The 11,215-nt window shown below is 39.7% G+C and overlaps 1 protein-coding gene across 3 annotated transcripts; it reads right to left on the bottom strand.

The window, feature by feature from the left end:
- Nucleotides 1-5,603: 5,603 nt before the first annotated feature.
- sec22c (SEC22 homolog C, vesicle trafficking protein) lies at nucleotides 5,604-11,212 on the bottom strand. Of its 3 annotated transcripts, none has more exons than XM_072378650.1 (7): nucleotides 10,925-11,212; nucleotides 10,201-10,412; nucleotides 9,828-9,991; nucleotides 9,501-9,680; nucleotides 9,287-9,405; nucleotides 9,099-9,164; nucleotides 5,604-8,998 (listed from the first exon to the last, which is right to left on the bottom strand). In XM_072378650.1, exons 2-7 carry the CDS (start codon nucleotides 10,380-10,382, stop codon nucleotides 8,798-8,800), a joined length of 912 nt encoding a protein of 303 aa, XP_072234751.1. In that variant the 5' UTR covers nucleotides 10,383-10,412; nucleotides 10,925-11,212; the 3' UTR covers nucleotides 5,604-8,797. The 3 variants fall into 3 exon arrangements, with proteins under 3 accessions (XP_072234751.1, XP_072234753.1, XP_072234752.1); XM_072378652.1 differs by having other exon boundaries at nucleotides 10,201-10,344; XM_072378651.1 differs by lacking the exon at nucleotides 10,925-11,212 and adding an exon at nucleotides 10,691-10,789.
- Nucleotides 11,213-11,215: the final 3 nt, after the last annotated feature.

Here is an 11,215-nt window from a genome sequence, read left to right as displayed (position 1 = left end):
TTTTAAAAACTAAAGCTGTGTTGAACTAAAATCAATGTTTACCTTTCTAACATTTCTTTTATAGGTCAGTCTCATAGAAGCAGTTAATGTTGGACTGATGGAATCAATTTAAGCCTTTCTGAGTGCTCTTTGATTTTTATAAAAGGGCAGGACCTGGATGAAAGCAAAAAGAGTAAATTAAGAGAATTATGAAAGCAAAATGTAGAACATCAAATGATGTCAGTGAAAGTGTGAGAAGTGCATACCTTTAGACACAGAATGAACAGTGACATACATGGGAGATGACAGGTATACACGTCATCAAGTCCATGTCAGACATAGCAAACGGCGTTAGTCATATCATACCACATGAAATTCACTGGCATTTAGGGTTTAAACAGTCAGCTCACTGGTTTTCAGATTTCTGATGAAGACCCTGCAGCTCAATCTCACTAGAAAATCAACCATACTGATCAATTGTTTAAGGGGAGTAAAACATTCAGAGGTTTTTCTGAGTGGTGGTAATGTTTTTGCTGTCAAGGGGACTCGTTACCGTGGAAATCCAGAAAATTCAGGTTTTGCACTTGCCTTTGGAGAGCAATGTTGCAGTTGAGAGGAGATTGCCTGCCAATATGGTAAATTGAATAAGCTAAAGTTTCCAGTTCTATATTCAGTTAGTATTTGCTTTATTTGCATGTTCTGTATTCCAGTCATCCTTACTGTTTAATTCTTTTTTTTCTTGTGCACTTTGGTTAAATTTACTTTTTGTTTCATATTGTTGAACTTGTTTCCCGTGTTTATTCCAATTTTGCTTTCAGCCCTTGTACAATACCTGGGGTAGGTGCATAAAACTGTGTGTATGCACAAAGGCAGAAATGCACATAGAGATTCTTTTTGCCTGATTTATAAAGTTATGAATGTGGTTCTTTTTAAAAAAAAAAATCTCAGTCAAGGAGAAATTGTTCACACATGCAGGAACCTGATTTCTTCTCCCACTTCTTGGCATGATTAGGTGCAGACTCTCCCTTGATTTGTCAGTTGCATATCAATACAATGTTTGTGCCACAACTAAATAGGCATAATATTGAAAGCAACATTAAAGAAGAAGAAGTACAGTTTTATAAAACTGGGAAACCTCGTTATTGTAGAAGAAAAAAAAGAAATCAGGGGATTTCTTTGTGATTTCAGGTCTGTAAACAGAGCAGAAACATGTTAAAAATCCAACGAGTGAACAGCTTTGTAAGTTCAGAGTAAACTACTCTGCAGATGCATAAAAGAAATGGTTGGATTATATATAGCAGCCAAAATGCAAACCAGTTCATGTATCACATCATTTGTTGCCCACCTCCCAACTTTTTTAAAGAAGATATACACACTTCATTCTTTTCATGGCTGTGGGGTGTTTGAGGAAGCTTACTGTGAGGCAACGGCGCTAACCACCACGCCGCCCATGAGCTTATATTCTATGAAAAAGAAAATGTCTCACTTTTCTATGTTCTGTTGGGTTTAACATTTTGGTTTGCAAATCATTGGATTCTGTTTTTATTTGCATTTTATACAGCCTCACAACTTTTATGGAATTTGGTGTCTAGTTCAGTTTTTACCCTGAGCAGAGAACATCAAAGGCTCCAAATTTATAAATTCTTCATCCTGATGAGCATAAGGAACAAGCCTCAAGGTGTGAGGGACCTGAGCAGATCAACATGTCACAGCTGTAACACAGTGTGAGAGTAAAAGCCTCTCTTACAGTTATAAATGCAGACAGAAGATATCCAAACACTGCTGAAAACACAGGTACATAGGTCCCTTGGCTTCCTCTATACAGACCAAAATCCACAGAAGCCACAAAGCAGCACAGTTTTAAAAGGTGATTTCCAAGTTTGTTGGAAAAAACTGAAGTGAACATGGCTCAAAACTCATTTTAATATTGCAACAAATCTGTAAACCAGTTGTTTTCCAACATTTTTGCCACATGCTTCTACAAGTGTGGTCCAGTGTAAGGATCAACGTTTTTCTATCCTCCTTGTGAAAATAAGGAACAATTCTCCAGTTCAGATGCTGAAGACACAGGGACTCAGAGAGACTGCTGAAACTCAAGACACCTGACATGAGAGTCAAGAGTGATGCATCTGTCATCAATAGAAAAAGGCTAAGTGCATGATGTCACCTGGGTCGAAGACCTGAGACAAAAGATTAAAAAAAATAGGGGTGGGTGCCAGAGCAACTTACTTTGATTAAATCCCCCAAAGCTTTCCTACGTTCCTACTCCAGAAGACTCACCATAATCTTATTCGTCAGGTCAGGTCTGACCTTCTTATTAAAGTTGTTTTTATGGGTTACTGAGGCCACGTTCAGAGCTGTGATTCCAAAACACGCAGCCCAATTCAGACATCTGAATTCAGCCTGTCATGTTCCAGATCCGTATTCTGTTGCTGTGCTTTTAATCACATTAATTACATTACATTAAATCTGAACTGATACAATTAGCCTCTCTCCAATGGCTGAGCCTTTTTTTATGCAACATGAAAGCATGAATGATTGAAAGGGCTGCACATAATGTGCCACACAGTGTCTCTCCGACCTCCACAAGAGGATTTTGTGCTAAGGGAAAGACTTAAGGATGATGTCTGATCCAATGTGGAAATGCTCATGAGTCACATTTCCCTCCTGTGCTTTTAGGGGTGGAACTTTTATCTAAGGGTAATAACAGATGACCTCTATGAATGTTTTGATTAGAGAACTTGTTACTGATGGAGAAGAAAAGATTGTGAGGATCCCACTTGCACTGGAGCTGCCTTTTGTAAGGGAGGACGCACAAACCTCAAGGATTGTTTTTCTGGACGCACCGTTGGAGCAACCTTTAGAATATAAAACATATCTATTCTGACGGGGTTGGTTTTTTTTATACCTGGGTTGTGGGGTGCTGGAGCCTTTCCATCAGGTGGGATGAACCTTGGAAAGCTCACCAGTCGAATCACCAATCTAACATGCCTGTTTCTGGATGGTGAGGGGAACCCAGAGTACTCAGAGAGAACCCACATGTGCACGTGGTGAACATGCAAACTCCACACAGAAAGGCAGGATTTGAACCAGGAGCCTTCTTGAATGCATGGCTTAATGTTTTCTTTCTTTTAATGATTTTTTTGTTCTGTTTTGCTTGTTTGTTTTTGGAGTTTTTGGATTGATTCACTTTGATAAATGGGCCTAAAAAGACCCATTTAGGTTTAGTGTAGAGATAAAAAAAAACAAGTATCAAACATCATTCAGTTTAAAAACAAATGTGGATTCCCATGAGGTAAATAATAATTAAGAATAATTAAGTAGTATTTAAAGGGGCAGGATTAAATAAGTTTATACTTCTTCCTACTTCTTTTAGTCCATGCAAGCAGAGACAATTAGGTATTACATATTGATAATACTGTTATTTTCCCCCCTTGTGTTATTTTTGTTGTAAGATTTCCCCACAACAGAACTTATCAGTTAGCAGATTTTTCTACCTTCCACTGCAAAACAGTTCATGGACTTCTGGGAATCTGTGTCTCCACTCGGTCCAAAACTTTAAAGTTTAAAAAGTGCGAGAATGTGAGTGTCAGATTTACGATTATGAACAACTCATCTAGGTGAGCATGATAGCAGGTGCAAATGTTAGAGAGATATTCTCAAGATCCCATTCCAATATGCAACATGGTATGATTGAGTTTAGCATTTTCTGTATGAACACTCGGAGGGATGGTGGCAGGTTTGACTGCAGAGATGCCAAACCTGTTTCATCTGACTTTTCAGTCCCATCTGCTGGGCTGCTAGCCTCTTTGTACTAAAGCCAAGCTGAAGCAGTAGCAGAAGCAGTGGGCTGCTGGATTAGACACATAAGATGTCACCTCTAGGACAAATGAGCATTTGTCTTCCTATTTACTGACAGTTTACAGCCAGATCAGTTCCTGCATTTGTCAGCTTCTGAGTAATTCGATTTTTTGTTGCTTTTGATGTTCCAGCTCCTTTACCAGTGTCTGACACTCAGTCACAAGACGTCATATTCAGGTTTGACTACATATTCATGTATTTTTTCCCAGAAAATTAGAATATATTTATTACTAATTAGGGCTGCATGGTGGTGTGGTGGTTAGCACCATCGCTTCACAGCATGAGTGAGGTTCCCCATCTGGGGCCTTTCTGTTTGGAGTCTACATGCTCGCCCCAGACATGTGTGGGTTTTCTCCAGGTACTCTGGCCTCCTCCCACAGTCTGAAAACATGCATTTTAGGTTGATTGCTGATTCTAAATGGGCCCTCTGAGCGAGAGTGCATGGTTATGTCTCATTTGTCTCTGTGATGGACTGGCAACCTGTCCAGGGTGTACCCTGCCACTCGCCAAATGGCAGCTGGAATAGGCTCAAGCCCCCTTTGTGACCCTTAATTGCATTAAGCCAGTATAGAAAATGGATGGATGGTATTACTAATTAGCTGAATGACTCCACAGTTATGGAGAACAAGTCCCCATTCTAGAGATTACCGATCTAGTCTATCAAGTTACAGCTTTCTCTTCTTACGCTGCAATCTTTGAACATCAGCAAGTTAAGACTGTCAAATGCTTGAATGACATAGATGTAAACTTCATGCCTATCAGTAACTGTCAATCAGAGACACTATATTGCATTGAGAAAGGAGAAATCGGTGTCTGTATAACTACCACATTCATGAATACCTGAAAAATGGCGATTATTACAGTGTAATGAAGACGGATTAAATCAGCTGTGAAAGTCTCTGTGTTTTACTATTGAAAGGTGATTCGACAAGCAAGTATGACAAAAAACGTGAGGTTGTTGTGATGCGGTTTTAAGATGGCACTATGAACTCTGTGGGACACGTTCCGTTTCCTTTTCATCGGCTCAATCTCGAACATTCTGTTTTAACATGGTAATGGTACAATCATGTTAATGCTTGTAAACTAGTGACTAAGAAAGAGTGGCAACCGAGGACAACTGTCATATTTGTGGGAGAGTGTTCTACTTTTTTTTCAGATATTGAGCAGCTACATCATGAGCAGCACTGGTTTAAGAGGTCGTATTATGGTTTTGGAGTTTTACTCTTTTTCAGTCAGTTACATTAATACTTTTTTACATAAATGACACTGAATGGATGGCATGTTACGGGCAGCTCCTTCAATCATTCATAGCACGTGTTCAAAACCAACACGTGTCATTTGTTACAATGTGTCTGTCACAGTAAAGGATTTTCAACCTTCACATGCAGCTGCTTCCATGACCACAAGAAGATGCATATCCCTCAAATTTCTTCAAACTGTATGGATTCAACTGCAGACCATGGCAGCCATGACTGGTTCACTTGGTATGAAATTACATGCCACAATGCTTTGCTCAAATAAGAGTGCACAAATATAACATTTCTGAATCATGTTTGTTCAAGAAGCTAACAGAATCTAGTGTTCTGTCCTGCTTTTTTTAAAAGCTCTGCCACTGTCTGTAAAAACTTCAGCTCTCATACAGAGAGTATAACACCCCCCCCCCCATGTGGGGTCTTCTCATAGATGGAAAAACACTGCAGTTAACACTGAAAGAGGACCCGAACGAATGCTACCATTTAAGACACAAACAAAAAAGAAAAGGACAGACGTGATGTAGTTTATTTTCATTGGAGGACTTTTATTCATTGCCCTAAAGGCTTACCTTTTACTGAATAAAAATTCAATAAAACCTTTGAAGATTTGAACCCATAAATCCGTCTGCACTCCGAGCCTAATGAATCACATTTCCAGCTTGCCACAGTGTCCTCATATTCACCACATCTGCCGCTTGCTGCCACAGACCGCACAGTGAAAATCTCCTCTCTTTGCTGCAATTTTGATCAAAACTCGGGACAGGCTTTCCGTGGACAAATGATCGTGCATTTACCAGAAATCTCTTTAAAGAGACTTTGCAGAAATGTTTCTAAGACATCTCTTATTTGACACTTTCAATCAATTGGGGCAATGGACCATTAACCCGATGAAAATTAACTCTTATCTGAAACGCTGTACTGTAGTCTGTGTCTAAAGATAAGTCTACATTATATGTTCATATGAAACACAAATATCTGCATTAAACAGAAGAATAAACAAGTGAAAATGATAGTTTTGTGTGTTTTCTGGGCAAGGTAGAAACATGCTATTGAAAGTTTATGCACCAGCTGTTCAAAACCCTCTTGATTTAAAAAAAAAAAAAAAAAAAAAGATGTCAAATAGTAACATTAAGTTTAGCCTTCTGTGCACTTTGTTCCTAAGGTTGTGTCGGACCAGAGGAGCAACCATAGCTAGATTAGCTGAGTATTGTCTTTGTAGGACTGTGAAAACTTCTGTCTTTCAAGCCATGAAACACTGTCAAGTAAATCGTCACACTGTGAATTAAAAGCGTAGCAAAGCTTACTGACACTTAAGAGCGGAAATAGTCTATGGAGTGACACGCAACATTATGTGAGGGCACCATCTGCTGTAAAACTGGGAAAATACACAGACAAATCCCAGTTTAATGTTCAAATATTTGAACGCCTCGTATTTTGATGGAGCTTCTTTCATCTGTTTATCTATTGAGCGAAGAATTCTGCCCATTTTGCTCATGTTTGCAGTGTCTAACCTCTGCTGCGTGTCTAATTGTGCGTATTCTCAAACGAATGTTCAGTGAGTGGAGAAGGACACAATTTAATCATCAAATGTCAGTTTTTCCACAGCCGCAAGAAACAAAAAGATCAAATAAAACAAAGCCCTGTAATTACCAGTAGTCTTGGCAATTACAGTGAATGACATGGTTCTGTTAGTTCTGCAGGGACAAAAACCACTGAATCAGTTTTATGCAAATCAAATCAGATACAAACTACACAGCTTTGTATTAAATTAGAAAAAAACTGTTCTGGAAATGTACACAACATACCTGAGAATGATTTTCAAATTGGTTTCTGGTGGACATCAAAGAGAAAGAAGCGACGATAATTATCCTTCATTAAAATGTTCCCTAGATGATTTGCTTGGATTATCTTAAAACAGTGATCATTTCTTTACGATTCGTTCTGTCACAACTTTTGTTGTGAAAACCGTGAATCACTAAACAAACCTGGTATCAAAAAACATTACGTCACTGATGTCCTGCACAGGAAATACCTAGCAGCATAACAAGTGAAACAACTTTTCACTTCTACTCACCGTATTTCAACAATTAATAAACAGTGACAAAATCTACTAAAACCCTGACAAAGAGAGCCTCAGTCGGCATTAGAACAGCTCATTCAACCAGTCCTCCTCTCATCACTGAGCTCAGAGTAAAGGAACTGTTTTAAGGAAAAATGAACTGATGCTGACGAAAACTTTTCTTACCAAAAAGAATGAAGGAAGTTTGGCTTGTGAGATAACATGAGATAACTGTCTGGATCAAACGAGGGTTCAAATATTAAGAGGACGGGTTCACGGATTTCTACTATAGACTTGATGCAACTTCTTTTACTAACACAACAAAGAGAATTATACCGAGTCTACTCATGTGGCTGCGGAAGAGTGTTGCGTTCGCATTCAAACATGAAAGAAACTTAAGACTTCTCGGCTCACATGAAAGTGAGAACGACAGATTGGGAGTTGTGGTTTAAAGCCCGAAGAAAGAGAGAATTTGACAGAAAAACCAAACAAACAAGTCTAATGCCACCTAAGCCCAACATTCAAACATCTAAAAACAATTGCAATGACTTTCACAAAATTCTTAACCTAATAGTGCAGCTTTTAAACAAATTATAGGATCAAACCACAAAATCTTACCCTCAGGTTACATTTACACAACGCAGACGTCAGTAGAAAAAACTAAACAAATACATCTGTATTTGTTTTGGTCATACAAAAAAAAGAAAAAAAAGAGTTCTTATTGTAGATTTACGTCGTAAACATGGTAGCCGTTTACAACATAACGAGCCTCAACATCATGCCTTAGAGCCTATTGTCGCCTAATGGCTGTGAAGTCATCATATATCGAAGCCTTTAAATTGAAGAACTTGTAAAAGATAACTGAATGAAATTAAACCAACCAACGGTTGTTTTGTCACACTGTAAGGCATGAAACGGCGCACAGCTACGCCGTTAACTCGCTTGAGTTTACACGGTAGCCTAGAGAAGGGGCTAATTTAAACACATCTTAAAAGCAGCATTCCCAGCTGTCCTTAAATCTCACTGATACTCCCTCAAACTACACTACATAATTTCTGCATCACCATCTTATCTACTGTGAAAGCACGTGTTTATATCTTAACGCAACTATCAAAATCAAAGTTAACGGCTGCAAATCCTCGCCAAGTTTTGTAAACCGATTATGCAAAGTTAACCAAAGGCCTGTGGATGCGCAACAAAAAGGAGCAAACAGCTGAAACTGAATGCTAGCAGAAATGCATGAAAATCAGAAGCAGTCTCGGCAGTTAAGACACTGACATAATTGTCTCCGTATGAAAAACTTTGGTCAGCAACTCTGACTGAAAAACTCCTAAATCTTTGTGAAAAACTTACCCCTACTTAAAGGAGAACTGGAGAATTTACAAGGTCTCAGAAATCACTGCATTTGAATGTTCTTTTACAGTCTGGAAAAAACAATTGACACAAAGTGCAAATATTTACCGTGTACAACAAAATATCTACTGGAACTTGGAAATTCCTGTGGCGACGCTAAATTTACAAATGTCTTTTTGTTTTGCTGCTGTTAAAAAAAAAATCCACACGGACGTGGACGGAGGCATTTCCCTTCCCTGGTAATCTCACTGAACACTGGAGTGGTGCAGCACATCAAACTGGCCCGTGCTCCTCAGACCCCACAGTCATTGCTTCTGTCTTGGAGTTTGCGAGTGAGCGTGAGGAAAGTGGAGACCGAGGCCACAGAAATGTGGAAGATGAGCTGCCACGCGTTCCTAAAGCCGAGCAGGTACAGGTTGCATAGGACGATCACGCTCAACAGAGCGAAGGACTTCGACTTCTTCAGAGATGAGTGGAACAGGTAGAGGTGGCACTATGGAGCCAGAGACGAGAAAAAGTGTCAAAGAGAGATTGAAATTAACTCATTCCTGTTTGAAACGAGAAATTGCCTTAACGTGAAAACTGTTATTTACCTGAAAAGCACAGCAGAGGAATGCCAAAAGAAATGCCACAACATTCCAAATGCCTTCATAATCATCCTGTGAAAAGAATCCAATCAGATGGAATTAATACTATTTTTAAACTGGTATATTTGTGTTTTTATAATGACTACTTGGTTGTTACTTTAATAACACACAACTAAACCTTGTAAAGGCCATACCTGGAAGGTGTACTCTATGAGGTGTACCCCACGGATCACATTCAAAGACGCGCACATGATATTAAGGACAAGAGAGAGGATGCCTGGCGCTGTCACTGGTTCAAGCCTTTGATTCTGACCTTCTCCACCAAAGAAAGCAACAATGAAAATAGTTTACTCAGTAAAAATTAAAACATGTCACATTTTCTGGATTGTTGTTTAGAAGCCGCCTTACCAGATGCAGGACCTTGCTCTATGTGCCCATTTGCAATGCCATTGGCTAGCTCCGCCTCATCGAAGTTAATCATTTGTGGTGGATGGATCCTCAGATCCTCCTGAACTTCCGCCAAAGTCACCTCGAGTGCTGGACCACCACTTTGGTTGTATTGCTGCTTCAGCTTCTGAATTGTGCTGTCTGTCAGGCAAAGGATGATTTGGATTTGGATGAATATATTGCAATTGATGAGAATGCACGTCATTTTAAGCATTTGCACCTTCAGAGCAAAACCAAAAAACAACAGCAGACTATCAAATCTAGGTGACACCATAACTCTTCCCTCACCAAATTCCAAAAATGGATATGGCCTGGCTGCCAAGGCAACAACAGTGCTATTGAAGCATGCTGTGAACTCCCAGCGCAGATCTTCCAGGAAGCAGAAGGCTTTAGCAACAGGGAGGCTGCAGTGGCACACACTCATGTAGGATACACCCTCTGAGGAGACGAAGCTGAACAGGTGAGAGGAGAAAAGGTGTTTAGTAAACAAACAGCCTGACGCAGTGTGACACAGACGCCACTGCGCTCACATGGACACCATGTCTGCCTTCTGCATCCCAAAATAAAACACACACAGAGCTGCTTTAAAGTGCATGTTGTGCCTTTCTCCAATGACTCAGTCTGCTGCTGCTCCTGCTTTTCTGTTTCCCTGCGTCCTTACTGTATATTGAGCTGCTGGCCCTTAACGGTGCCCCTATCAGGGAAGCGGGCCAGTGACTTGCTGATGGTTCTGAGCTGGTGCTTCCTCTCCTGGAGCTCTCGGTTGTGTTCAAAGTCTGTGGAGGCTGACAGGGGGAGTCCATCCCTAACCCGAACCACAAAGGCGAACAAGATCAGAGACATGATCCAACAGGGCCATGAAGAACACAGAACCTGCATGGGGAAGGGGGAAAGATGAGAATATTAGTAATATTAAATAATCATATAAATCAGCCTAAGTTTAACACAGCAGCCCTTCAATAAATCATATCTTCTTCTACAAAAAGAAATATCTAATAATTTGTTAAATATTTCAACTATTGTTTACTCAATGACGATTCGTCAAATCAAGACTGACAACCAAATGTAGCAAAAACACAGACGATCTCAACAAGGTTGTTGAAAGTGAAAACTGACAGATCACATGACATCGAATCAAGTAAGTAACTTACATTGTAAGATGAACGTACGATTAACACGCAAATATCTCAGTAACGTTGTACAATCCAGCAGCACAGTCTCAAAAATATAATGGGGTTGAGAAAATAACACCATGTGTGTAAATAGTTTCCAAGACAATGGCGATAATTTAAATGTGTCGACAGAAAGCTGTAACTGTGCAGAAAGAATCTGTCTTTTTAGCTTTAAGTAAACCAAATATTCAATTACATCTTATTACATCTTACCTCATTATTCTGGGGGTCATGCTGCACCTGATCACAAAGCTACTGTAAGTTAGCTGTCTATAGCATCATATCATAAATACTCTGCAGGCAGGAAGCCAGCTTTAGATACAGGGGTTACGAACACAATTAATAATCGCTAAGGAAAACCAAAATAACCTATAATAACATGTAGCTAAGGTGTCAGTTCAGAACTATTCAGCGAGCTAACTTGATTTCTGCTCATGTAGCCCTCAATAACTACCACAACAAATCTTCTACGGTAATGCAGGGGGGACAAACTTGCTCCGAGCG

Source organism: Leuresthes tenuis, unplaced genomic scaffold (assembly GCF_036924035.1).
Source record: "Leuresthes tenuis unplaced genomic scaffold, fLeuTen1.0.hap1 SCAF_24, whole genome shotgun sequence".
Classification (NCBI taxonomy): domain Eukaryota; kingdom Metazoa; phylum Chordata; class Actinopteri; order Atheriniformes; family Atherinopsidae; genus Leuresthes; species Leuresthes tenuis.
The sequence above is the reverse complement of the archived record's forward strand: the minus strand, read 5'-3'. Positions and strand labels throughout refer to the sequence as shown.

What these genes read in the sequence shown, in the direction of transcription:
- sec22c (XM_072378650.1), bottom strand. Translation starts at nt 10,382, where the DNA reads ATGTCTCTGATCTTGTTCGCCTTTGTGGTTCGGGTTAGGGATGGACTC. An exon ending in TCATAGAGTACACCTTCCAG is followed by an intron (nt 9,165 to 9,286) that starts GTATGGCCTTTA and finishes TTCTTTTCACAG; the next exon opens with GATGATTATGAAGGCATTTG. An exon ending in TCCTCTGCTGTGCTTTTCAG is followed by an intron (nt 8,999 to 9,098) that starts GTAAATAACAGT and finishes CTGGCTCCATAG; the next exon opens with TGCCACCTCTACCTGTTCCA.